The sequence below is a fragment of the Melopsittacus undulatus genome, chromosome 6 (assembly GCF_012275295.1).
Source record: "Melopsittacus undulatus isolate bMelUnd1 chromosome 6, bMelUnd1.mat.Z, whole genome shotgun sequence".
Classification (NCBI taxonomy): domain Eukaryota; kingdom Metazoa; phylum Chordata; class Aves; order Psittaciformes; family Psittaculidae; genus Melopsittacus; species Melopsittacus undulatus.
Genome location: NC_047532.1, coordinates 28,661,833 through 28,688,132, shown reverse-complemented (window position 1 = coordinate 28,688,132; position 26,300 = coordinate 28,661,833). Strand labels below are relative to the sequence as shown.

At 50.1% G+C, this 26,300-nt stretch overlaps 3 protein-coding genes across 8 annotated transcripts in view; all 3 read left to right on the top strand.

Moving 5' to 3' along the window:
* Positions 1–9: 9 nt before the first annotated feature.
* ITPA (inosine triphosphatase) lies at positions 10–6,538 on the top strand. The gene is made up of 8 exons (XM_005147090.4): positions 10–2,369; positions 2,461–2,518; positions 2,602–2,666; positions 3,409–3,482; positions 4,330–4,361; positions 5,081–5,196; positions 5,715–5,791; positions 6,311–6,538. The coding sequence occupies exons 1-8, from the start codon at positions 2,307–2,309 to the stop codon at positions 6,429–6,431; spliced, it is 606 nt and encodes a 201-aa protein (XP_005147147.1). The 5' UTR covers positions 10–2,306; the 3' UTR covers positions 6,432–6,538.
* A 314-nt stretch (positions 6,539–6,852) lies between these two features.
* On the top strand, positions 6,853–12,387 carry METTL13 (methyltransferase 13, eEF1A N-terminus and K55). Its single transcript, XM_031047274.1, has 8 exons — positions 6,853–7,053; positions 7,423–8,170; positions 8,904–9,103; positions 9,666–9,861; positions 10,097–10,240; positions 10,421–10,633; positions 10,998–11,129; positions 11,620–12,387. Exons 1-8 carry the CDS (start codon positions 6,901–6,903, stop codon positions 11,892–11,894), a joined length of 2,061 nt encoding a protein of 686 aa, XP_030903134.1. The 5' UTR covers positions 6,853–6,900; the 3' UTR covers positions 11,895–12,387.
* A 6,459-nt stretch (positions 12,388–18,846) lies between these two features.
* The window catches only part of DNM3 (dynamin 3), a 180,095-nt gene continuing 172,641 nt past the window's right edge, over positions 18,847–26,300 (top strand). For 5 of the 6 annotated variants that reach the window (XM_034063553.1, XM_034063551.1, XM_034063554.1 and 2 more), the window contains exon 1: positions 18,862–19,007. In XM_034063553.1, coding sequence (XP_033919444.1) covers positions 18,862–19,007 — 146 coding nt within the window. Of the gene's footprint in view, positions 19,008–26,300 lie in introns of all 6 variants that reach the window. The other variant, XM_031047273.2, reaches the window with a different exon arrangement.

Here is a 26,300-nt window from a genome sequence, read left to right as displayed (position 1 = left end):
AAGCCCAACTTGATGGTACAAAAGATGGAGCAGGAGGACAGCGACTCTCCTGAAAGCAGTCCAGAGTGAGGAAGTCCACTTCATATTCAGAGCTCTTCACCTTAATGTGATGGTTCTGAATGTCAGCCTGTTTTCCTGCCCTGTGGGGTGGGGGTTGTTCCCAGACACGTGTGTGGAGAGATGTTGCGGCCCCTGTTCTGAACTAAGTGGGAGCTGAGCTCCTTCATCCATGGGTGCTACTGCTGCATTTGGGCTGTCTCCAACTGTTGTCTTGGGTGTTGGTGGCATTTCTGTTTGCCCTTTATTTTTCAGACCTTTGTTGCTGAGCTGAGGTCAGGCTCTCCTTTTTGTTGTCTGTTTTCTGAGGAGAGAAGCATTTTCCTGCTTTGCATATGTCTGATGGTACTGGTACAATGAAGGCTTCACAGCAACCATGCTGTATTAAAGAACTGCTTCTAGAGGCTGAATTTTGGAGCTGCTGCTATGCCTTCCAAGTCCTGTCCTTGCTGGGTTTAGCAGATCTCTGTCAGCAGTATGTCCTTAGGGAGAGTTTCCAGGTAGTGAACTCTCATCAGTGCAGGGACTGTCATTAGCTACTCCCCCCCATCCTCTCCTCTAAAGTGCTGTCATTGGCATCATCCTGGCACTGCAGTGCTTCAGAAAGGCACAAGTGCTTTCCAGCTGACCTGGATCCATAGAAAATGAGGTGAAAAGGTTAGCACCCCTGACCATGGACTGTTTGTGTCTTGTGCCTACCTGCTACCATGGACTCATCCTTCAGTACCAGCAGCCCTGGAAGAGGCCCAGTGCAGGCAGCAGGCTCCTTCCCTGGAAGAGCTGGCTTTCCTCCACAGCCTTGCCAGAGTGCTTCTGCAGCACCTCCCAGGAGGCTGGGGGTGCAAGTGGTTGTATTTGGGATGCAGGGCAGGAAAAGCTGCCAAAGCCTTCAGCACAGTTCCTTGAGTTGCCAGAATTAGGTGTTGATCAGTTTTAGATTCAGGTAACTCAGTGTCAGGGTTGTCCTTCAGGGACCAGCTCTGGCTGTGAGATGTACCAGCTGCAAATCAACAATTCTGGTCAGTAACTTCACAGTAATAGAATTTACTGAGTAAGTTTTATATATTTGTTTGTTTGTTTTCAAGGCTGAAAATATTATTACAGTGTTTGGTCTCAGGTATGTTACAGAGCAGTCCTCCTTATGTTCCTCTGAGATACTGTGGTCTTTATATTGCAGCCTGTGCCATCCCACCCTGGACTGTTGGCAGGGTGAACTGTAGTGAATGGAAAGGGTTGTTGTTTCCAGCAGTGTCTGCATGCTTTGGGGTTGGTTTTCAGTTATGAATCATTATGAAAGAGATTTTACAACAAAAACAATTCCTTCACCCAAGTGTGTAGGGTCTGTTTTATCCATTCCCTCTTTGTGCAGAAGACAGGCCTCTTCATTAGCTGCTGTTTTCCACATGATTGCTTCTTTACAGGGAATGGCATGTTTTGGCTGGAGTTGTGTGCTCCTGCAGGGCTCTCTCCTCCTGCCAGGCTTGCTGATGTGACCCATGCAGTGAGACACTGGGGTCCCCATGCTTGGGGTGCAGGGATGCAGGTGGGGAGAACCCCTCTCCCGGTACTGGGCAAACCAGAGGGGAAAAAGTCTCCTAGGGACAATCCCCTTGCAAATCAGGAGCTTCTGGTGGGGCTGGGTCCCATCATGAGAGAGTTCCCAAGCCCCTGCTCCTTTGCCTCTGTTGCTGGGGAGCACTGGGCTTCACAGGGCCGCAGGGACCATGTTGTGACTCCAGGACTTTTTGCTACAACTGGCCCTGCATCTGCCTTCAGAAATTGCAACTCGACCACTCCTATACGGGAAATCTAGTGGCAGAGAGTGCAAAGAAGCCGGGGCGGGAGCAACAGCAGAGTCTAGAGCACGATCCACTGCCCGATTCCCCCAGCCACATGTGATTACACCTCAGGGAACACAGGGAGTGGGCTCCTGCGGCCGCAGCTGCCAAACTCTGGGGAAGTAAACAGGGAGTCAGCGGGCGGGAACAGCGCAGGCACACAGCCCACCTGCCCCATGGAGGTGCCAGCCCCCATGGCGGGCCGGGCCTCCCCCTCGGAGCTTCTCGCGGGACTGCCCGGGACGCTCCCGCGCATGCGCACGGGCAACGCTGCGCCCAGCGGAGTGGCAAGCACTCGGAGGACCGGAAGGTCGGAAGCCTTCCCCATTGGCTGGGTGTGGCGGTGTGCGGTGCCGCTGCCGGCGCTGATTGGCTGCTCTGCGCACAGGCGCGACGCCGCGGCCGGTGAACATGGCGGCGCCGGTCCGGCGGAGCGTGGTGTTCGTGACTGGCAACGCCAAAAAGCTGGAGGAGGTGGGGGCGGTTGCCTGGCAACGCTCGGTGGGTGCGGCCTGGCCGGGATCGAGGTCTGACGGGCAGGTTTTCCTCTCTTCGCCCTCCGCAGGTCACTCAGATCCTCGGGGACTCCTCTCCGTACACGTTAGTGGCGAAGAAGATTGACTGTAAGTTGGCGGCGGGTCCGGTGGGGAGGCGCCGGTGCGGCATGGCCCGCCTGTGTCCTCACCATCGGTGTTTGTGTTCCCAGTGCCGGAGTACCAGGGAGAGCCAGACGAGATCTCCGTGCAAAAGTGCCGCGAAGCCGCCCGGCAGGTCTCTCGTTTTCTCTTTCCCGTCTCCCGCCGGTCGGGGCGGTGGTGGGGGTGCGGGGGAGCCCCAGCCCCAACGGGACAGGAGGCAGCCGGGGGCACTGGGGCACTCAGGCAGCGTGGGGAGAGTAAGGAGTACATTTGGGCCCGGTCTGGCCTCGCTGCCCTCCCATCACGTAGCTGTTTCTGGTTTTCAGATGATGGTGACATGTTGGTGACAGTGTTCTAGCTGTCCTGCTGTTGTTCCTTTGTTCTCCTGTATACCTGGAGCAGCAGGAGGATATGACAGTTCCTTGAGTCCAGCTCAAGCAGCATACAGGGTTTTCTGTGAGTTGGAGCTTCTGACAGATCACTTTCCAGAGCTGTCTCTGTGATGGGTGTCTTAAAAGAGCCAAGTGAGCATTGGGACTCAAGGAAAATGCAGGCATTCCTCCAGGACACAGACTTTCCCTTTCCTGGGAAATTCCTGGCCCCCAGGAAGGCAGGGGGTGTTCAGCTCTGCTCTTTTTTCCATGTGAGATCTTTGCTGTTCTTCAGCCACTCTGGCCTGCATCAGGAGAGCATGGGTTTGATTCTAGCTGTCTGGTGTGTATTGCCTTTGAGGTAAAGAGCTCTAATGACTGGTGAATTTTTGTGATATTCCTGTTATTGGGGAAATGTGAAAATAGGATAGAACAAGAAAATGGGGTTTGAGCTTTTGCCTTCTTTTAGGTCTAAAGTTTCCATCTCTTCGGCTTTTGCTGTAGGTTCAAGGACCCGTTATAGTAGAAGATACCTGCTTGTGCTTCAATGCCCTTGGGGGGCTTCCAGGACCTTACATGTAAGTGCGAAGGGCCTTGCTTCACCTTTTGTGCTCTGGAGTTAAGAGTGCAGGCTGGCAGGGTATGCTTTACAGGGGATTCTCCATGTGCCAGGACCAATAGGGTCAGGGAGGTGATTACTGGTCTGTGTTCTCAGCTTCATCCTGCACCCCAGGGACTGGATTTAACTCCATGAGCCCTGCTGGAAGTCATGGTGCAGGACAAGAGAAACAAACCTGAACTGTTGGCTCTGGCTTCTGATCTACAGTACCTGATCTTGCAGCTAGTTTGGGAATATGGAGCCACAGCAGGGCTCTGTGTAGTTAAGGCACCATGTATTTCAGCAGGACTCTGGGGTGAGTGGCCTATAGGTTCTCATAGGGAGTGCTTTAATCCGGCAGGTTACAAGATTACTGTATTACAGTGTAACCCCACTGATAAAATGCCTTAGCTTCTGGAATTATCTTCTAGCATGATTAATTCTTCCAAACTATCTCTGCTGAGCTAAGCAGAGACAGAAAAACTTTATATGATAATGTTGGCACTAGAACTGGGTATAAGATGTGAACAAGTTGTGTTAAGAAATGTATTTTCACACGTCAGTGCTCATAATTGAGGGCTGGGTTATCTACCTAGACCCCCTACTGCAGTAAATTAAATACTCCACTGCTGTTTTCACTGTATCCCTTTTGGATTAAGAGCTGAGTCTGTCATCATTAGTAAGTAGTCCAGAAGGAGGTGATTTGATAGCGCAATTAAGAGGGATTCAGAGGACTTCGAAAATGTAGGCAACAGTGTCTCAAAGATACCTGTATTGCTGAGGTAATAGCAGCAAAAATGAATTTTTCCTCTGTTCTTCCCCTTCAGAAAATGGTTCTTGGAAAAACTCAAACCAGAAGGTACTGCTTCCCATGTTACTGCTCTGCATGTAACTCAGTCATTTTCAAAATGAATCCCTGCCCATGCTGGGTTTGCTGGGTGTGCTTGCACATCATGCTGTCTGTTTCACAGCCAGTTCCTTTCCTATCTGTCCAGTTCTCTCTCTTCGCATTCTTTCCTTCAGCCTGTTCTGTGCTCTTCTTCATGGGACATTTTTCCTCTCAGTAACTTTGGCATGATTGCTGGATTCCCAGACTCCTGCTTCAACAGCATGGTGGCAGGGTGTGTGGAAGCTTCCTGTCTGTCATCAGTGTGACCTGGAAGTACTGCTGCTCCCTTTGCCTTCTGTGGAGGCCCATCTCCACTAGTGTTCACCACCCCTGGTGTGCAGTGACTGCTTTTGATCCTGCAGTTAAGAGTGTGGCTGCAAAACCCATGCTGGTGTCATGAGCACGAGTGTTAATCATGCTGATTTAGAATGGGCTTTAGTCCTCTATGCTGCTGTGTGCTCATTTGCTTTCACAAATTAATAGCGCAGTCTTGCTCACTATGTGTTAGATCAAAGGCTCTGACTTCAGTCATAGGAGGGATCCAGCAGAGCATCCTTGTGCCTGAGCTTTGTCACCTCCAGTAGTTTTTCCTCTCTTGTGAATGTAGAATGCTCCCTCAATCCGACTCTAGGTGGGTGTGTTGCGCTCCGAAGGAGAGGCTGTAACATGGGATCCTTGGTGTTGCTCAGGTCTGTACAAGCTGCTGGCTGGGTTTGAAGACAAATCTGCCTACGCTCTCTGTACCTTCGCGTTCAGCACTGGAAACCCAGAGGAGCCAGTGAAGCTGTTCAAAGGCCAGACTCATGTAGGTGGTGTGCCTGGGGGAGGGAACATGCTGAGGGAGGAGGGCTACAAATTCTCTTGACAACTTTGTCTCTGTTGACAATTTCAGTGGCCCCTGGGTCACCAAACACCCTCAGAGCTTCTCCATGGGTGAAGCTGGGAACAGGCTGATGGAGAGGGCAGGTGGTGGGTGTGGAATGCTTCAGCCCTTTCACCCAGCTGTGTGCTCATAACTCTGTGTGTTACCACAGTCTGTTCAGGCCCCTCATCTCCCTCTGGTAGGGTTGTATTTGAGTGCAGATGTTAGTTCTGTTAACTGGGGGATAAAGGTGCTGTCAACACAGGGCACTGCAATGGAGTGCTTAGTCTGGGGCTGCTAATTTTGCTCACATCCTGGGAAGGAGACAGCACCAATGCAGTGAGCCTGTGGTGGCCACAGTGTGAGATGTATCTGCATGTAGCTCTTTAGTCTATGTTTGAAATGCAACTGCAAAGCTGCGAAACCATGGCTGATAAGGCTCTTTTACTTTCTTGTGGTAGGGGCTGATAGTGGAGCCCAGAGGCCCTCGAGATTTTGGCTGGGATCCCTGCTTTCAACCAGATGGCTACAACCAGACGTGAGTGGTGTTTCCCCTACAGTGATTTATCACAGAATCACAGAGAATAGTTAGGGTTGGAAAGGACCTTAAGATCATCAAGATCCAAACCCCTGCCATGGGCAAGGACACCTCACACTAAACCATGTCACCCAAGGCTCTGTCCAACCTGACCTTGAACACTGCCAGGAATAGAGCATTCACAGCTTCCTTGGGCAACCCATTCCAGTGCCTCCCCACCCTCACAGTAAAGAACTTCCTCCTTATATCCAATTTAAAGGATCAAGGCTGTGTATCAGGAGGAACGTGCTTCCGAAGAAGGGTGGCAGGGGGTAAATGCCCTCCTGGATCTGAACATGGCAGGTTACAGGGAATTCCTGGATCCAGACTGGGGTTGTTTGCTTTGCCAGCCTGTCACTACAGGCCTCAGACAAGCAGGGTCACCTGCGGTGAGCAGAGAGGGATGGGAGAGGACAGGACAGTGATGAGCCTTGCTGTAGCATCTTTGCTGCTGAGATTTGTGGTTTCTTTCCTCTCCAGCTACGCCGAAATGCCCAAGGCAGTGAAGAACTCTATCTCGCACCGTTACAGAGCACTGAGTGAGCTCTCCGCCTTCTTTCATCAGAGCAACTCGACAGAGCCCTGCTCAGGCCCCAGCTAGCCTCCATAGTTGCCCCGTGGCTCTCCATGTCACACGCAGCCATGGGCAGCTCCGTTTCTCTGTGGGCTATTATTAAAGCTGCTCCTTTTGGAGCCACTGGGACCTTTTTCCCTGCCCGGTTTTGTTTCTTCAGCAGTGCTGCAGAGCCCGGCGCGCGGGGGGCTGCACGCTTGTGACTCAGGGGGGGTGGCGGGGGCCGCTGTGCCCGGGCATTCCCCGCCGCCCCTTCTGCTGGGTGGAAGAGGGGAGGCCGCGGTGGCGCGGAGGGACGAGCCGGGGCTGGGGGCGGTGAACCCGGGCTGCTCTCACTTGGGGGGGGGGGGGGGGGGGGGGCACGGGACACGCAGCCAATCGTCTGCTGTGTCCAATGGGCGCGTTGCGCACTCGGATGGCGTCACGCGCAGCGCGGCGGGCGAAGGGACACGTGCGCCGGGAGCGGCTGCGGCGCCGGCGCTGAGCCAGGCCGGCCATGGAGCTGCTGCCCCGCAGCCCCGGGGAGTTCGGCTCTGCCCGGTACTGGGATCGGTTCTTCCAGCAGCGCGGGCAGCGCCCCTTCGAGTGGTACGGGGCCTTCCCCGAGCTCTGCCCCCTCCTGCGCAAGTATGTCCGGCCACGCGATAAGGTGAGCCCTGTCCGGTGGTGTCCCCGGGCCGAGCCTTCCCCCGTCCGGACCCCTCTTGCGTGGCGAGTTCTCCGGGGCCGTGACCCGGCTTAAACTTCCTGGCATGGGGAGCTCAGGCGGTTAAAACACGCAAATCGTCCCCAGCCGAGATGCAGCAGGTCCGTCGCTTGTGTCCCTGTGTGACTTTTCTATATGGAAATCACAGGATTGTTAGGGTTGGAAACGTTATCTTAGGGCCCCAGAGAACGGATTTGCAGGTGTAGTTCTCACAGAGGGCTCGCGGCCGTGGCTGATACTTGCTTGTAAAATGCTTTGGGGCACATTTCCAGGGCGTTTTCACGATCACGCTGCTCTTGTGCTGCTCCCCAGGTTTTGGTGGTGGGCTGCGGGAACTCGGAGCTGAGTGAGCAGATGTACGATGTGGGGATATGCGAGGACATTGTGAACATCGACATCAACAATGCAGTGATCCATCAGATGCAAGAGCGGAGCAGGAGCAAGAGGCCGAAGATGAGCTATCTGTTGATGGATGTGCTTCAGATGAACTTCCCTGATGCTCACTTTCACGTGGTCCTGGACAAAGGCACGCTGGATGCTGTCCTCACCGATGAAGAGGAGGCCACTCTAGATAAGGTGGATAAGATGTTTGGTGAGATCAGCCGGGTCTTGCAGGTAGGAGGGCGCTACCTCTGTGTTTCCTTGGCTCAAGCCCATGTGCTGAAGAAAGCAGTGGAATACTTCTCCCAGGAAGGCTGGGTTGTGCGTGTCCATCAGGTGGCTGACAGTGGGGACAAGCAGCAGTTTGTCCTACCAGTCTTCATCTACGTCATGACGAAGTTCAGGAAGGCCACTGGCTCGGCACCACAGATCCTGGAGATCTGCCCTGAGGAGCAGGACAAGCCAATGCGGATGGAGAGTGTGGAGCAGCTGGTGGCAGCAGTGAAGGACAGGCAGCATTATGCCCTGCTCTGCAGCCAGCTGAGCAAAACACCTTGCAAGGAGCAGGTTTCCTTGGATCTGTGTGACAGAGAGAGTGGGAGGCCTCGCTACACGCTGCATGTGGTTGACAGCTCCTCAGTGAAACCTTCCCAGGACAATTCCTTCGCCATCTTCATCAGTGAGTACAGCTTGTCCTGTCTGCAATGAGACAGTGCTCTGACCAGGAGCTGCAAAATGGCCAGTGATCCTGGCCCTGCTGAAACTGGGGCTGGAGAAGGAAATAACATGGCTATTCAGGGTTTGGTTGATGTTTAGTCTTGGCTTCATGGTGGGACATGTGTTTGCCTGGTAGTGCAGGCAGAGATCTGGCATAGAGCTTGCTGTCTGAGTAGATGCCCATCTGGCAGTAGAGGGATGCTGCCTGCCCTGCCTCCAAGGTGGTGATTTCTGCCTTGATCCTGGTGACCGCCACCATAGCACATCGCTGCATAAATCCACAGCAGATGCAGACAAAAAAGCCTCTTTGAGCTGTGTGTGGGCATTCTGACATGCCAGGGCCAGGCTGCTTGGGGCTGTGCTTTGCTTCTGTGCTTGAATCTCCTGGAGGCACATCAGGTTCTGCCATCAGCACTCTCCTCCTGATGCGCCTGCAAAGCTGGGGTTAGCACAGCCTGGAGACAGGTCATGAGGCTGTTGGACACCCCCTTCTTAGGAGACATAGCTTTTCCAGCCTCCTGCGTGAACCTGCACAAAATGGTGGGGGTCCCTGCTCTTTTAATGGTTGCAGAGCACAGCTCTAGGCATGCAGCATTACCCCTTCATGATGTCTTGCCATTCGCTGTGGCTCCTCTCTCAGAAGCTGGGGTGGTCACTATGGAACTGGCGCAGGCTGATGGCAGCCCCTTCTGCAGTCCCACAGGGCAGAGAAACGGAGTGGCTCTTTGGGACAGAGGAAGGGCGGAGGCAGCTTGCCACCAGTGCTGGCTTTGGGCGCCTGGTCACAGTGGCCCTGCACAGGGAACAGCACTACGAGGGCATGGCCAGCATCCAGTCGGAGCTATCAGGAAAGGTGATGGAACTGGCCCCTCCGGGCCTCCCTGCCCGGCAGCAGGTGAGACTTACTGCCTGGCCCCCCTCACTTGGCTTCCCCAAAACTGGGGACAGGTTGGCTCTTTGCCAGTAACAAATCCCTCTTTTTCCAAGGGAGACCAAGCTGAAGTGCATGAGCCCTCTGCCTTGGTGGGGAGGAGACTGCCCAGGTGCAGCTCTTCTCTGTTTTCCCTCCAGCTGGCTGCCTTTGCTTGTAGGCAGGGGTTTGAGGTGCCTGCACAGAAGGATTCAGTGTGAACTCCTTGCTCTCAAAAAAACAGCATGCCAAGAAAACCAGGCATCCTGAAACACTCAGTGCTTTCTTAATCCTGGCTTTAACTTCTCCTGTCCATTCTGTCTCCTTCCTGCCCCAACTCCTCAAACCTGAGCTCTTGCAAGAAGTACCACAGTGTGTGTGTATGGGAGGACAGCTGGTGTCCCCAGCTTCCTTATGGCTGCCTATAGTAATTCCCACTGCTGCTACACTGTGTCTGCTTTGTCCCTGCTATTTAGGACAGCAGCAATGCCAGGGTCTGTTCCTGTAGCCCTTCCTTCCTCACACTAGTCCGTTGTTCTTTCTGCAGGTGCCCTTTTTGTCTGTGGGAGGGGACATTGGGGTGCGGACAGTGCGGCACTGTGACACCAGCCCTCTGAGCGGGGAGTATGTTGTGGAGGATGTGAAGGGGGATGGCACTTGCTACTTCCGTCGCCTCATCTTCCTCCGCAACAGGAACGTGGTCCAGTCTGAGGCTCGGCTCCTGGCCCACACGTCTCTCCCAGGTATATGGTGCAAGTAGGAGGGGGTAGGGGCCAAGGGTGACTTTTTGGGGTGGCAGAGAGTGAGATTGATACAGAAGGAGGATAAAAGTCCCTCTGAGACCTTCCTGCCATGTCCTGAAGCAGCCTGGGGAGCTCTTCTACACTCTGCTGCTTACCTTGTGGGGGGGACAGGGGTTGGGGGTGGCTACCCCTGTCTTCCACCATGCCTTACAAGCTGATGCCTCCTGTCATTCAGGCCAGAAGAAACGGAGGAAGGACAAGAAGAAGCCCAGCCTTGCTGAGACACCTGGAGCCATTGACAAGAGCTACCTGTGCTGCGAGCACCACAAAGCCATGGTTGCGGGGCTCTGCCTGCTGGGGGGCCCTGAACCCCTTTCAGGTGACAAGGCCGTGCCAGGGGCAGGCATCCATATGTCCTCATGCCCCAGATGCTTGGGGAAAGGCTTTCCTGTTCAAAGTGACCTATGCACCCTTCCCACAGTGACTGGGGGTGGGCATGTGGGAGGAGCTGTGGGAATATTGCCATCCTGGTGGCTCACTGTACACTCTCCATTGGCAGGAGCCCTCCTGGCAGTGCTGGTGGTGGGGCTTGGAGGGGGCAGCCTGCCCCTCTTCATCCATGACTACTTCTCGCAGGCCTGTGTGGCTGTGGTGGAGATTGACCCCTCCATGCTGGATGTGGCCACACGTTGGTTCGGCTTCTCCCAGGGTGACCGGATGCAGGTGCATGTCTCTGATGGCCTGGACTATGTGGCCAAGCTGGCAGCTGAAGGTACTGTATTGCGGAGTATCCCTCACACCCCATCAAGCCTTTTGGGTGACCTGCTGGGGACTGGAGCTATTTTCACCCTCTGCTTCCCCATCCCTGCCTATCCTCTGCCATGTGTCATGAGCTGCAGCCTTGCCAGGTCTCTGCAGTTCACAGGCCTGTCATTGCCAACATGTGCAGGGGACTTAGATTTGCTGCCTCCCCCAGTGTTGAGGGCTGCTGCCTTTGGTTTCATTTGGAAACTCCAAAGGAGAGAAGTTGCCATAACATGGCAGGAGTGTCTTGACCACCCCATTCATTGCCTTCCCAACATGCACAGCTTATCTCTGTCCCATGGGCTAATAAGTTTCTACACTCTCTTCTGCAGCCTCAGCCCAGTACGATGCCATCATGTTTGATGTGGACAGCAAAGACCTCACGGTGGGAATGAGCTGCCCGCCCCCAGCCTTTGTGGAAAAGCACTTTCTGCAGAAGGTTAAAGTCATCCTCAAGCCAGAAGGTAAGAGGGGAGATCTGGCCATGTCTCTGCAGCCAGGCTGCCCGGTTCTGTGTGGAGTTTGCATAATGGGACTGTGCCATCGTTTCTCATCCTGGAGAATAGTGGCTGCATTCAGGATTGCTGTGTGGCATCCCCCGCTGCTGGCAGCTCATGGATCCGGGTGTTTCAGTGGGTGTTGTGACAGCAGGGAGCAGGGTGATGCTGCTGGGTCAGGCAGGCTGAGATCCTGTGGGGCCAGGAAAGGTTGGGGGAAGTCAGATGGTGCAGGCGGTACCTGGGAACAGATCCTGTGGCCACCCACAACCAGTGTGGCGGCAAGAACATGGAGCTGAGCCAAGGGCACCGCGGGAATGGCAGTACTCCTTGTGCTGCCATGGGGGAGATGTCTGCAGCCGACTGGCACCAATTCAGCTGCATTCCCACAGGGAGGTGGGGAACAGGGTGGTGTACACAGACTGGTCTGAACTCCAATCTTCTCATCCTGCTGCAGGAGTCTTCATGCTCAACTTGGTGTGCCGTGACGCCCAGCTGAAGGAGTCAGTCCTGGCCACCCTCAGGGAGGTCTTCCCACTGCTCTACGTGCGGCACATTGAAGGGGAGGTCAATGAGATCCTGTTCTGCCAGCTCAACGCTGAGGGCCGGCAGGACCTCACAGAGCTGGGAGCACGTGCCCGGGTGCTGGAGGGGGCTCTGCGGCAGCCCGGGCGCCCCTGGGACAGCTCATACGTGCTGGCAGACATGCTGCAGGCTGTCAAGATCCTCTGAGAGGGGCTGTGATGCCACTTGAATGGAAGAGTCCTCACGTGGGTGCTGTGGCCTCGTGGGTGCTGTGGCCTCGTAGCAGAGGGGTGCCCATGGCCGGGACTGCTGCCCCCAGTGGGCTGGTGCTGGCCTAGGTCTATCTGAAGGATGTTACTGGCACGGGGAGGCGCTCCCTGTGAAGGGATCCAGGACCATGGAAGACTGTGCGGCCCACGGGGCAGTGTTGGGGTGGTGAGGAGAGAAAGGTGCTGCAGGACTGTGGGTTTGGGTCTGTCCCTGTTGTTTTTCCATTGTGGGAAAAAATATTCATCTGAATGTTCCCCTCCAGCACAGCTCCTTCCTTCCGATGCTGCCTTGCCTCATCCCCAGCATCCCTGGTCACTGGTGTTTGTTCAGAGCTCTAAGCCTGGTTGTTAATGTGTGTGGGTGCACTGGGAGTGGTGAAAATAAAAGTGCTCAGGGCTGCTTCAAGGCCCTTAGTGCTTTGCTAGGCTTATTTCTGGAGTGTCCAGCACCCCTGAAAAGGTACAGTCACCTCCACCGCTCGGGCACATTCCGAGGGCAGCCAGCTGACCATTGTACCGCACTGCTCATTCCCTGCTTTTCCCCAAACTGGACCCTGCTATGTGCCTGCCCCTCTTCTGTATCTCTTCAGCCATTGCTACTGTGAACTGTAGCCCCTTAAGTTTCCAACCCTTTTTCATGCCCCTGGGCACACCAAACTGCTTCCCCAGCTGGCACAGGTCAGCCTTCTCACAGGATTAAAAGGATGTGCATTGCTGGCCCCTGTCCTGGTTTCAGCATCCCATTTCTGTCCAGGTGGCTTATTTTATTCCCTAGAGTTTCAAAACCTGGTCTTTCATTGTGAGGTTTTAGCTTAACAGCTGAGCCATGCATCCTGGCTGGTTACAGAGCAGCTGACCTGCTGGCTCTCCCACATTCATCAGAAGCTATTTGGGAGGGGGACTCTTCTTTTTTCCTTACAACAGCAGGTACCAAAATGAGTCAGATGTGTTACCAAAGTGGCTGGCTTGTAGACATCAAGGTAACAACCTTCTTAGGCACCATGAAGCTTTGACCCAATACCATCACCCTGTATTTTCTTCTGCCTTTGGCATCCTGAGCAAGAGCATCTTTCAGACAGCTGCTTCCCAAAGCAAACCCTTTCCAGCCACCTTTCCACATCCCACAGTGGTAGCAACATACCAGAAGCAGCTCAGGGAGGGATCTGGCCTAGCTGTTGCCACAAAGGCAACAGCAGCCTCATCTCGGCATCACTGCCAGAGCCATCTCACCAGCTTTGCAGGTCCTGCACCGTGTCCCACTGGGATGTTTGATCTGCACACTCATCAGCTTCTTCCTCAGCAGGAACCAGCTCTCCTCCACCTGTGGGAAATACTGGGTTTGGAAAACTTGAATGAGAGGTCGCATGAGAACCAAAGGTTTGCAGTTCCCCAAGGCACCCCCAAGTTTTCTCATCCTCTGAACTGGTGGGGATTAAGGCCACCATGAAAATGCACGAGGTGGGGTTGGTTGTGCCCAGGAGGCACTATGTCAGCCACAATGGCAATGAGCACATCCCTTTGATCAGCAACTGTGGTGGTTATATTTTGTTTTGCCACCAGATTCTACTTTGGAAACTTCTCTGTTCAGATCATTTCTCCAATGTTACCTGCCTTCACACAGAGGGACAAATCTGTGCCCTACTTCTCCCTGGGCTGGCCTGTTTCTACATAAAGGGAGCAGATGCTTTTTAAAGTAAGTACTTTTGATGGTTCCCAGGCTCTGGAGAGCAGGACTGGCCTTCTCCCTGCCTCAGATAAAGGATGGCAGAGTGGGCATGTGCCCTCTGTATGTTGCTTCACCTCCCAGTCACTCCTGTCACTGTAGTATGTTCAGAGCAGCATGTGAGTACTGGTCAATGGGAAAGACAAGGCTGGAGCCTGGGCTGCGTGGAAGTCTACTTGCCCCATGGCACTTACTTCCTAAAGCTCATGTGCAATAAGCACTTTTCTGAAAGATACGTGTTATCCATCCAGCTTATCAATGGCCCACTAAAATTTCTCAACTGGATCAGCAGTGTTGCATTTAGTCTATTTTTAACCTAGTTTTCAATTCTCAATTCTAATAACATAGGTTTGTGTATGTGCCCTTTATTTTACCGAAACCATCTCCTTTCCTCCCCAGGAACTCACACAAAGGCTGCGTTCATCCCTCCCTTGTCCCATCCTGCCTTTCTGTTGTGCTTGCTAATTGCTGCATAAGGCCACATCCTGGTGACAAAACAAAAGCCATCTATTTGAAACAACGAAAGGATAAAATCTCAGTTCACTGCAGCTGTCCTTGCAGCTACTGACAGCCCTACAAGTTTGGTCTGGAAATACATTTCAGCTGGAAAATTAGAAATTCATGAGTAGTGCAAGTATCTGAAATACTCTGCAGGTAGAGTTGTCCAAGGCTGGAATAACTGATGTATAGTAAATATTTCTCTCTTGGCAGCCAAAACATGCAGCTAGTGTATATGTTTGGCAACTGTGTCTCTGTTGAGTGTTTTGGCAGTATACTCATGTTTACATCCCTCACTCCTCACTTCCTTCCTTTGCTTGCTGTAAGTGGTGGGATAGAAACAAGCTCTGCTGTCACTTAGCAACCTCCGCTGGCTTTGAGATGTAGACTTTTTTCCTTCCTGGATTTCCCAGCACAAAAAGAGATGGTCACATACCTCATCACATGGCTAAGGCTTGAGGCTGCAGCCAGCTAGGGGTGCTTTTGATCCAGCCTGAATCCCTCTTGGAGCATCACATCTGTGTCCTGCTGCTGCTCCAGTGGGCAAGGCACTGGGGTTAATGGGTCAGCCCAGGGTTTTGTCATCTTGGGTGTAGGGATGCAGCTGGTTGTGCTCAGCCATGAAGCTCTTTAGCCCAGGGTGACTGGCCAGGCAGCTGGCAAGGTAGACACTATGAGGCAGGCAGTAGTGGAGTGCTACACATATAGTCCATATGGTATAACTCTTCAGGTATCACAACTCAGATCCCAGCTCTTCAGATGGACTGGAAGTGGCTGCACTCTCAGGAAGATGGTGGATGGGGATGGGGACATACTGGCACTGGTTAAAAATATTTCAAGCAGTTGGGAGAGGTTCTGCAGTTGTAAAAGGTGCAGGGACTGAGCTCTGAGGCTCATCCCCTCCAGCTGGGAAGAGCTCTTCTGGCATGGGCTTGGCCAAGGATACTGGCTGGTCGTGGCAGGATCACAGCACAGCAAGGGCTGCAACAGCCACATCCCAGAGGCTGGTAGTGCCTGGAAATGTTTTGTGCACGAAATGTTCCCTCGGGGAAGTACTTGGCTTGCCTGTCTTTGTGACCAAGGAAGCAGGCGTGCTGCCAGGCTGCAGCAAGGGAGTACAGCTCTCTCATGGGGTACCCAGGACTGCAGGGAAACACCTCTGTAGGCTGCAGTGCAGCACGGTGGCTGTTTTCTGCCCTGCAACTAGATGCAGGCAACTAAAAGATGCAGCTGGAGATCACAGGGCAGGGGAGAGGCCACCATGCCAGATAGAACAGGGATGGGGGTGTCACGGTCATGTGATCTGAGTGTCAGAATTGCCACAGGCTGCAAGGGAGAGGCAGAAAGAGCCTCCTCTTTACAGGGGGAGTGCTGCAGCCACTCTGGCTTTCTTTTTCTGGCTTTGTGTCTTTTGCAGCTTCAAGGTCTGACCTCTCTTCCTAGTATACAGGCATAATGCAGACTGGGACCTTCATGCCAGCACTACAGAGCCAGGTGCTGCTGAGACCCTGGGAGGTCTCCTATGCATGGGGCTCCTTGCCCACATCTCATGCTTTTGCCCTTCAGCAGCCTGAACAGCTCTGCAAGACTCTGGGTCTGTATCTGAAGCAAGAAGGAGGCGAGGAAAGTCCCTGGAGAGAATATTATGCATGAAGGAGCCTGCCTCTTCTAAATACTACCTGGGGGGAGGATGCAGCCTCATTGGTGCTCTGCTTTCCCTGGGGTCCTGCGGGCTCTTGTGGCAGGGGAGCAGGCCTGGCTCTTCACTGCAGATGTCTGCAAAGCTTCACACTGGTAGTTTATATATAACCTATTTTTCATTAAATGAATTGCACTGGTGTGTGTTTATAAGGCAGCCTGGGGATCTGATCCAAATGTCTTCAGTTTTAACATTACACTGCCTGGTTAGGAGCAAGTGTCTGTGGATATGAGTTTGTGGCTCAAATGCTACAGCTGTACTCTGAAGCCAGACTATTTTTGCCATATATTTTTCTGGAAATCAGGGAAGAACAAACTTGCTGTCTGTAGGCTTGATCTGAATTGCACTGGAAGCTTTAGCAAGGCTAAGGGTCCTTGGCAAGCTGTGCAGGAAGTGGTGACATATGGAAGTGAACATACTACACTGGTAGGGGCAGCGGTGCTCGTGGGGCTGGCCTGCCACCCTGGGGAGCAGGGCACCCTTCCCTCTGTGCTGGGGAGTTGCGGTTGGGGAAGGTCGTTTCTCCTTGCCAAGCCTGGCATGTGACAAAAGGAAATGATAAATATCATGGGGCAAAACTGAGTTCAGGGTAAAAGCAGCATGTTTAGGTGCTAACTAGTGAGAAATGCAGCTCTGTGTTCCTGCGAACTGTACCTGGTGCTCCACAGAAAAAGAGTTTATCTGCATGGCCCTCTGATGCTGGTTTGGGTCTTTTTTTCCAGGGTTATTCAGGTTATTGCAAGAAGCTTTGCAATGGTCTCTGCTAGTACAATTCCTTTTAATTTATTCACTCTGAATCTCAGCAAATTTGGAAAGCCAGGCTGGGCTCTGCATGGGGTTTGGAACAAGCTGTCTGGTGAAGATAGAAAAATCAGAGACCTGAGGGTTTGTTCAGGTGCCCTTCCTCTTTTCTTCACTGCTGTCTTGAAATTGTTGGAAAAATGAGCACCGTCTTGATAACATTGGCATGCATAATGAAAATGTTTGTGCTTTTTCTATACTTGGCTGCTTGTGGCGTTTTTTTCTGGGGAGTGGATTTTGTAAGTGATGGAGTTGTAGGGGAAGTGTTGTCTCTAAGCAGCTTTAACTCAGCTTCCACAGACAAAACTGTTTAGTTTGGAAACTTCCCAGACTTGGGGGAGTAACTCAAACTTTTCCTAATCATATACTTATAGATGTTTTAAATATTTTTTTTCTTAATTACTGAGGCAAAGAAAGACATAATTTTAAGACCTAATGGACAGAACAGTTCCTGGGGTTATCAATTTGCAGGTGTGCATAGCATTGCTCCCGAGGCATTGTGCCTTTTTAAATCTTCATTTGTCTCTTGTGGAGAAGCAATGCTACTGCTGGCTGCTCTTCTGCTGATCTTATTTATCTCACTGGGGCAGCACAAAGTGCTCCACTGGTCACAGGGGATGGATTTGGCAAGAGCATAATACTATTCTTCCCAGCTTCCAGCCTCTGTAGAAACCCATGAACTGGAGAAAGACCAGGCAGCTAGTGTAGTGCCTCCTGTAATAGCCTGCTCACTTAGGAGTGTGGAAAAAATAATCATGCGGCTAATTGGCATAATAATGTCAATAAGCCCCAGGCCGTCTCTAGATAGAGATCATTGCGAGGCTTTTCCCAGAGGCTGTGGTGCTGGGGAGTCCATCTAACCTCAGTAGCAAAGTGACTGCCACTCTGTGAGGCTCCTGCATTATGCCAATTAGAAACTTCTCATCCAGAGCTAAATGAAACTGTTCATTTGTTTCCAGGGTTAGAAGTCATTCAGTTGTGAAGAGTAGTTTTTTACACTTATTGGGGGTTCTGGCCAAGAAGTTTTGATAATCCTCCAGATCGTCAGTGTATGTCAGTCTGTGGGATGTTCGCAGTTCTCTTTTGTTTTGTTACATGCTGAGCAAGGCTGGTGTCTGGTTTAATATAGAGGGTAACTTTTATCACTGCAGGACTCTAAAGCCTCTGTTTTGGACATTTTTGTGTTGTGACTGCTGCCAGTAATCACAGACAAATCTAGTCTCTGTTGTTCGCCTGTGCTTTTAGCCCAGCCTCAGTATGCACTTTTAATTGAACCCACTGCAGTGATGTGGCTCAGATCCTGTTATCGCTTTCCAGCCTGTTCCTGAACTATCCACCTGCTACCGGCTCTGCTGGACCTGGCTTCTCAGGCCTGTCCTGGCATGGTTCTGGTGAGCACGTGTCTGACACTGGCCATGCTCCTGCCCATGGATGAACATTGGTGCTGCTTGCCAGCGCCCCTCGTGTGCTGTGGGGATGGATCATGGTTCCCCTGCTTCTGTTCCCATCGTGGGTGGGAGCCGAGAAGAATTCAGCCGCTGGGACTGCTCCAAAATATCCTGCTCAGCAGATTGGGAAGTGCTGAAGCCAGCTGTCTGCCAGGTCCCATGCTGGTGGGTGGGACCCAGCTCCTCTGTGAGCTCCTGGTTTGGCTCTGTTCCTAGTTTGGTGCCAAACTCGTACCCGAAGAACACAAGCAAACCTCCACTGGGTGCTGGTGGATGGCACAACCGGGCATGGCCCTGTGCCCACTATAGGATGAGTGGCTAGGGTCGAGGCTTTGGGGGAGAGGAGCAGCGTGGCGGTTTCTGGTCGGTACGTGGACCTGGGTGGACAGTGGTCCTTGCGCCCAAGAGTCTCAGCACCGAGGCTAGCTTGTCCACATGAGGGGAGGAGCGCACCCAGCCGCTCGAGAGGACAGCGGGTGACCGGCGGCTCCAGGCTGCCGGGGGGACCCCGGGAATGCTCCCTGGATGGTGACCGGCGGGAGGAGGCTCTGCCGCTGCGGGGCAGCAGGGAGGGCAAAGGGGACCCTACCACAGCTGGTCCGGCTGTCAGCTTCACCGACCAGCACCGGGCGAGGGCGTGGCCCTCCCGCCGAGGCCCCGCCCCCATCTCCCCGATGACACGCATGCGCAGTGCGCAGCCCGTTACCTGTCAGCGGCGGAGAGGCGGAGAGGCGGGATGGAGGGGCTTATCCCGCTTGTCAACCGGCTGCAGGACGCCTTCGCGGCGCTGGGCCAGAACTGCCTGCTGGACTTGCCGCAGATCGCAGTGGTGGGCGGGCAGAGCGCCGGCAAGAGCTCCGTGCTGGAGAACTGCGTCTCCAGGTGAGGCGGCGGGGGCGAGACGCCCCCTCAGCGGCGCCCTCTCCCCCCGGCCGGCCGCGCGCGCCGTTCCTAACGGTTGTCGTGTCCGTCCTCCCCCGCCCAGCTCCTTCCAGCGGTCGCAGAGCCGCGAGCCCGTGGCGGCCGTTGGAGCCTGGCTGCGAACGGGGATGGACGAGGCGGAGAGGTCCTGGCGCCGTGCCGGACGGGAGTATTCGATACGCCCCTCCAGTGCCGCGGGCGGTGGGGGTGAGGCGGGTCCTGGCGCGGCGCGGGGAAGCCGGCGCACCTCCGGTGTGAGCGAGTCCGTGTGCCCGGTGCGGGGCTTAACCGCTGTCTGGGGGGGGAGAAAAGGTGTTTAAAGCCCTAAATCCTAATTCCGGTGGGTGTCCTGAGTCGGGTTGGCTAATGGTTTTCTTAGTGCTGCTTACGATTTGTGCCGTCCTGACGCGCATATGGGTATTGGCACCTCTTCTAACAGTCGCTGAAAGAAACAAGGGGAAGCCTGATGATTCAGGTGGTTCCTTCAGCGGTCAGACTGCGTCTCTGAAGATCTCCTGACGTAAACATGAACTTCACGTGCTGCTTCATAAAGTTCCTGCTGCGTTTGCAGCAAAGAGCGTGCAGGCTTCCAGAGGGAGGTGGTGTTTTCAGAGCGTAGCTGAAGTCGTTAGTCTGCATATAGGATCAAAAAGTGCTGTTGTATGTCAGTGACTGGGGAACTTCTGTGCATGGAGATCTTCACAGAAGGTAATATTAAATGTTGTGTCTCCCCACAACCTAGCCATGTGTCAGACCATAACAGCTCTTGATATACAGTATAATAATACTATGCAGTTGTTCTTCATCTCCACTTCAGAATTTACTCTTGCTGTGTTAAATGTCAGCTCTTACACTTCTTTCTACTTAAAGACTGATACTGGCAGTACTGCAAGTCTCTGAAGTTTAGAAGTCACCAGTGAGATTCTCAGAAATCACCATTGGCCATTGAATTATTACAGTTTTTTTTTAAACAGGTCTTTTAAAAGTATTACTGCAGCCTTTTGCCTTTTTGATCTATGTGTCCATGAAGCTGTGCAAACCATGTGTGCTGAGGAGGAAAGGCATCTTCGTCTTTCTTGTCAATAAGGGTATTTTGGTCTCTGTGACAAACCCTTGTCTGGGATGACATCCAACAGCAGGCGCTGTGGGTTGATGTCTTTCTCTAGATCCAGCTGTTCTGTGGTGCTCACAGATTCTTGTTATTGCTCCCCTGTGAGAGGGATCTGCTCCATCTGATCTGCAGGTGGAGAGGATCACTCCTGGCTCTGCTGTCTGGATGTGCCTTGCTTGATTGAAAGGTGAAAGGTGAAAATGAACAGTTTATACTAATCCAGCCCATTTTGACAAGAAGCTCCAACCAGCTGGATGAGTGAGATGTGGACATTTCTAGAAAGAATTATGAGAAAAGCAAAGGGCACTGACTTTTTTCACCCATGCAGCCTGTGGACACTCCAAGAGAAGAGCTTACAGACTACTGTGAAGCACCAGGGTGTCTCTTGTCACACAGGATCTGGAATTTGGATTCTTTCAACCCCATCTGAGAGTTTACCTTATTGTTTCATGCAGTAACTTCTTGAGATACAGATACTACAGATCTGTAGTACCTCCCTTCTTGCAAGCTTGGAGCCTATTGCAAATGTGACATTAGAATGCATTACTTTAAAACTATTTAATGAGATTTCAGCAACTGTGTTTTACTTATGCCTTTTCTCCAGACTGAGTATGTGTGATCAGCAGATGTGTACTTGCTAAGCTGCGAGAACCCTCAGAGCCAGATTAATAAATATCCATGAGGTCTGAAGATCATTTTGCTTGTCAGAGCAGCAGACAAAATTATCTATGGCTCTTTTTAGTAAGCAATAGAATGTTCATGTTTTCATGGGATAATGAAGCTGTTCTCTGCAAACACAAAATTTATTGCATCTTCATCTGTCTTAATATTGCTTATAGAGGTAGCATATGTTATAGAGATTCTATGCTCATTTCTTTTTGGTAGTGGTACATTGCATGATGTGTTATTAACCACAGGGTAAACACTAGCTAATAGTAACACAGCTTTGAAATTCACATCAAAATAAAATAGTCCTCCCATTGCACTGGTTTGAGTGTTAATTCCAACAGCTTTTTTTTTGGGATTTCAGTTCTGTGGTTTGGGCTTTTTGGGGGGTTTCTTCTCCCAGTTTTTCCCAGTTTACAGGGAGACATTCAGGATCTCCTGTCTTCAGGAACAGCTGTAATTGGTAAGAGAAAGGCTTGCTGTCCTCCATGTGGAGGGCAGGGTCTTCCTACAAAGGTGATCATGGCTGATAACTTGAGTATTTGTTAGTGGAGCTCTAGTGGGTTTAGTAAGCTTCTTCTTAGCTCTTGGATACAATTGTTATTCTCTGCCTATAGCTACTAAACCATTGTGCCTGTTTCAGTCCTTCATGGGGACTTTGGTTGTGCAAACATGACTTCTTTCTGCTTGGACACAGGAAACCTATTTTCTAGCTTGCAGGTGGTTATTAGAGTTGCAGCATATTTATGGAGCCTAACTGCTTGGGAAAAATGTTAGTATATATTATGTTACCCACCATGTAATGAATGCATTAGAAAGGTTGGGAAGGATCTGGCCTGGCAGATGGTTCTGGAAGTGGGATCCACGTCCTGTTGTTTTTAAAGCTGCTGAATGACATGCATCCATGACTGCCACCAGGGTAGCACCAAGCCTTAAGCCTTGTTTAGGAGGTGCACATGGCATCCTTCATTACTAACAACAGTTAGTGGATATGTTTTGTTAGATTGCATGTTTGATACACATTGGTGCTGGTGTTGCATGAGGATGAGCTCTCCATGTTTGCCTGCTGTGGTAATAGTGGCACCCAGAGCTGTTTGTGTCATTCTAGGTTGGCTTGAAACAAGGCTGGGGTGGAGCAGTGTCAAATTTCCCAATGTAGCCATTATTGTTACTATTTGGATTTGTATCTGCTAAGGCAGAGGAGAGTTCACTCTTCACTTACTGCTCCTCTGTATATAAGGAGACCTCTTCTTTTGGTAGTCAGGGACTGTATTTGGAGGGTTTCCTCTGAAGTTTTTTGTTATATTTAGGTGGAAACAGAGATTACAGAGAGCACCTGAGGACAATAGTGATTTTCATTTATGGGTCAGACCTTCATGTGTTCATAACTAGAGTTTATGGCACTTATTTAAGGAAATGGTATTGTCTGGAGAGCAAATGTTCTTGCTTGCTGCTCTTTGTAGTAGAAGTACATGTGCCCTTAAAATACTGAGCTGGTGTTTGAAGCAAAGGAGCTAGTGCAATCTTCTGTTAGAAGGTGGTGGGAGAGAGATTAAAAAGCGCAAAGAGGAGTCAAACATCTAATCCAACAGATTGCCAGTGGGAGATGGGCACTTTGCCTGGGCTTATGTTTTTTTGCTACAGATAAGTACACGACCATGACCTTAGATGTTGTTTGCACTTATTAAACATCTTGCTTTTGATGATAATAGGATTACTTAAAATAAGAGGAATGGCAGGAAGCAACCCCTGGAAACTGTATTTGGAGAAAAAGCATTTCCTATTATTTCATACATCCAAATGGGCTTTTAAGAAAACTAAAGGCACAGATGGCAAGCTACCTTGTCAGGGCCTCTTTCTCTAGATTTGAATCAGAACCCTATTTTATTCTTACAAATAATGAGAAATTAATAACTAGATTTCAATGCCGAAAGCTCCTTCCCTGCTTCCTTCCCTGCTTAATATAATATAAACTGCATGTGGCCAAATAATTGTTTTATAAGAGATATGAACTCTTGATTGTGAGCCTGTCAGTCACAATTGAACAAGCACTTTCATTTTAAGAGCCTGAGGTCTGGTTTTGTGATACAGCTTTGCAGTTTTTTGATCTGAGACACTTGATAATTTTACGGTTGTTGCATGTTGTACAGCTATTTGTTATTACATATGTACTTTTCTCCCCCCAGATTATGATCCTTTGTGTGCTCAGCTCTTTTTTTTTTTTTTTTTCTCGAGATGGCAGTTGTGAAAAGACTGCGTTGAATCATTAGGAAAAGAGAAAGGACTTTAAATCTGGGTGCTGAGGCAGAGAATTTCTCCAAAGAAAGTAGACACATACTTAGATTGCATGCTTCCTGGGGAAGATAAACTTGTTGTGGATTTTTATTCTGTTAGTTACTAGTTATTGACAGAAAAATTTCTTAGCAGAGAATTCTCTTTTGTGAAACAGTCATGAAAAAGCTAAGTAGTCAGAGACACGAAATAAAATGTGGTGCTATCTGTACTTTTAATCTTAAGGATCTTCTGGAAATGAGAATCAGCCGCTCCTTTTCCTGACTAATTAAGCCTTTGTACAGCTGTATGGAGTGTATTGTAGTTATCAAAACACTCTGGTGCACTGAAAGCAAGAATTGTTTCTGAGTATTCCATTAAACAGAAACAGCAGCATATGAGACAGTGGCTCATTAAGATTTCTTCCCCAAATACTTTTTTACATTTAGAAGTTGCAGAACAAACCTGGCCATTTAATGGGGTACAGTTTTTTGTATCCTGGCCTAGTTTTTTCCTTAGATGTAACTCCGTTGTGGATTTTATTTTTTTCCTAAACATTTTTATTGCTTTAATGAACACAAGCTTAGTATTTGAAGTCTGAGACCTAGACTTCAGAAAAACCTCAAAACCCTGCAAAAAGAAACCTGCAAAAAACTCCAGTCTGGTCTTGAGTGCCTTCTGAGAAATCAGTGGTACAAATTCGGTGGCAGTTATTACTGGATGTTCAATACGTCAGGGTACTAATGGTGCCTGCACACCTCTGATCACTTTTTAAAAACGAATAGTCATCTAGTGAGAGGTCTGTCTTTTTTTAATTTATTTTTATTTTATATTTTTAATTCAGATCATATCTATCCACTTTATCTCAACTTTTCTGATTCTTAATATAAAGACACCTCAGATTGTCTGACTCTAAACTCTCGTATAACGTTATGTGTCCTGATACTGGCTGCCTTCAGGAAGGAACCCACTCTTGTGATTTTGTAGTACTGGAATAACAAGCACCTTTGCTGTCTTGCAGTTTCTTGCTGGACGTTGATTGTGCAAATGTTTCACGTTTACATTATTTTTCTTTGTAGATGAAATAGAAAACAAGACTTTCCAGTTTAGATAAATATGATTGTTTGGACATTCACCTGTGAAAATAGGGAGTGATGCTGATATAGATTGCAGCAGAGAAATAGAAGTATAAGCATTTTTCTCTTCCCTGTACTGAGTTGCTGTATGACCTCAAACTATTATTTAAATGTTGCCTGCATCTGTATCCACATGTATATACCTAGAGTCTTTACTGTTAACTGTGTGTAGGATTTACATTTTAACTCCTCTATTTTCAAGTTTCTCCTATTTCTAAAGGAAGACATGAGCATATAATCTTAAAATTTGCTGGTTTTAGGTTGTGCCTTTAACAGCTTACTCATTGAGGGGGATCGTGTTTGTGGTTTGCTATCCATCAGTTGATCAGTGAGCAAATTGATATTTTTTAAGTATGCATGGACTTCTTAAACAAGCATGGAGGGGCAGAAGCCATTTTTATCTTTCTTTTTTCACTTTCTTTTTTTTTTATTTTTCAAAGAAGTGCATTTTCTAGTAAACAGATGCCTGTAAACTCAACTTATTTGCTGTGCTTCTGTGTAATGGGTTATTGGGAATCCTTTCAAAACTGTGTACCTGCAGTGTAAAGCCTGTAATAGTGTAAATATGCTGAGAACAGGAAATTAGTATTATTTAACTGTGACCTTGCATCTTTTTCTTCAGGAAGTTGCACTGAGCTGAACAAGGCAGCATTATTGAACTAGAGAGGAGCAAAATCCCATTTAACTGCACCCTGGGCTTTGATGTACTGCCAAGTACTGTTGTCTGTGATAGCCTCTGGGATGCAAAGGATACCATATCTGTAGATAAGAGAGGATTTCAACTGAAGTGTCTAGCGATAATGTCAGCATTTATAATTTGTATGTAGAAGACAAGCTTTTAATTCAGCACCTGGCATGGTATTTCTCCATCCTAGTTCCTGTGCAAAATCACCAAGATATCATTCTTTAGATATGCAGGAGACTTACTATTTGCTGTAATATAACTAGGCTTCCACCCTTGTAGATGGTATGATCAAAGCTAGATTACCCTTATGTGTTTGGTATTTTGTTTACTATGTACAGTGCAGATGACTAAAAAATGTACACATATATTAAGAGATGCTTAGCTGTAGAGGATGCTCTAAAATGATCTGTGTAACTGACATGGTTTAAACCAAATCCGCACAGTTCGCTCACTCACTGCCCCCCTTGCTCCCCCAACTACCGGAGAGTTAGGAAGGAGAATCCAAAAAATCTGACCCCCACGGATTGAGATAAGCACCCTTTAATAGCTAAGGTATAACACAAATCACTACTGCTGTTACTACTACAAATAATAATGATAAAGCCAATAACAAGTGAAGAGAATACAACACCTCACCAGCCACCAACCCATAACTCACCCCACCCTGCCCGACCGAGCACCGACCGATACCTCCTCCATCCCCCCAGAGCTCCAGCCCTTCCGGGTCTCTCCCGGTTACATCCTGGGTATGACGTGCTATGGCATGGAATACCTCTTTGGCTAGCCTGGGTCAGGTGTCCTGTCTCTCCTTCCTCCCGGCCTCCCCTCCTCCCTGGCAGAGCATGAGCTCAGAAAAGGCCTTGAACAAACCAAACATTTGAGCAGTAACTCAAAACATACTTGCTATCAGCAACCGTTCTCAGCCCGAAAGTCAAACCACAGCACTGCACCAGCTACCAAGAAAGAGAAAAAATGACTGCTGCTGCTCAAACCAGGACAGAACTCACTTGCAAAGAATAGGTAGGGCTCTGGGTGGCAAGCACGACAACTGTAAGACATCTGTAGCCTCTGCTGCACAGCAGCAGATAAAACTGGTTGTGTTCCAGATCTATCCAGCAGCCAAGCTGGAAGCTGCTGAAGAAATTTTAGCATAATCCATCAGAGGCAGTGTTGAACACTTGTGTGCTCACCTGTTATTCAGGTTCTAAACAAATGTTGACAGAAGATCACCAATGTCTGTCAGATCTGGGAAGTAGGCTGGTAAGAATTAGGAGTCTCTGCTGAGACCTCCAGCATTATGACTTTGTTAGTGTTCCTATGTTAGCAACATAAAACATTTTTTTTTGGTCAGACTTTTAGTATAAAAGTTTCTCATGGTAATAATT

What these genes read in the sequence shown, in the direction of transcription:
- METTL13 (XM_031047274.1), top strand. Translation starts at nt 6,901, where the DNA reads ATGGAGCTGCTGCCCCGCAGCCCCGGGGAGTTCGGCTCTGCCCGGTAC. An exon ending in GCCTCCCTGCCCGGCAGCAG is followed by an intron (nt 9,104 to 9,665) that starts GTGAGACTTACT and finishes TTCTTTCTGCAG; the next exon opens with GTGCCCTTTTTGTCTGTGGG. An exon ending in GGCCCACACGTCTCTCCCAG is followed by an intron (nt 9,862 to 10,096) that starts GTATATGGTGCA and finishes CCTGTCATTCAG; the next exon opens with GCCAGAAGAAACGGAGGAAG.
- ITPA (XM_005147090.4), top strand. Translation starts at nt 2,307, where the DNA reads ATGGCGGCGCCGGTCCGGCGGAGCGTGGTGTTCGTGACTGGCAACGCC. An exon ending in AGTGGCGAAGAAGATTGACT is followed by an intron (nt 2,519 to 2,601) that starts GTAAGTTGGCGG and finishes TTGTGTTCCCAG; the next exon opens with TGCCGGAGTACCAGGGAGAG. An exon ending in TGTTCAAAGGCCAGACTCAT is followed by an intron (nt 5,197 to 5,714) that starts GTAGGTGGTGTG and finishes TTCTTGTGGTAG; the next exon opens with GGGCTGATAGTGGAGCCCAG.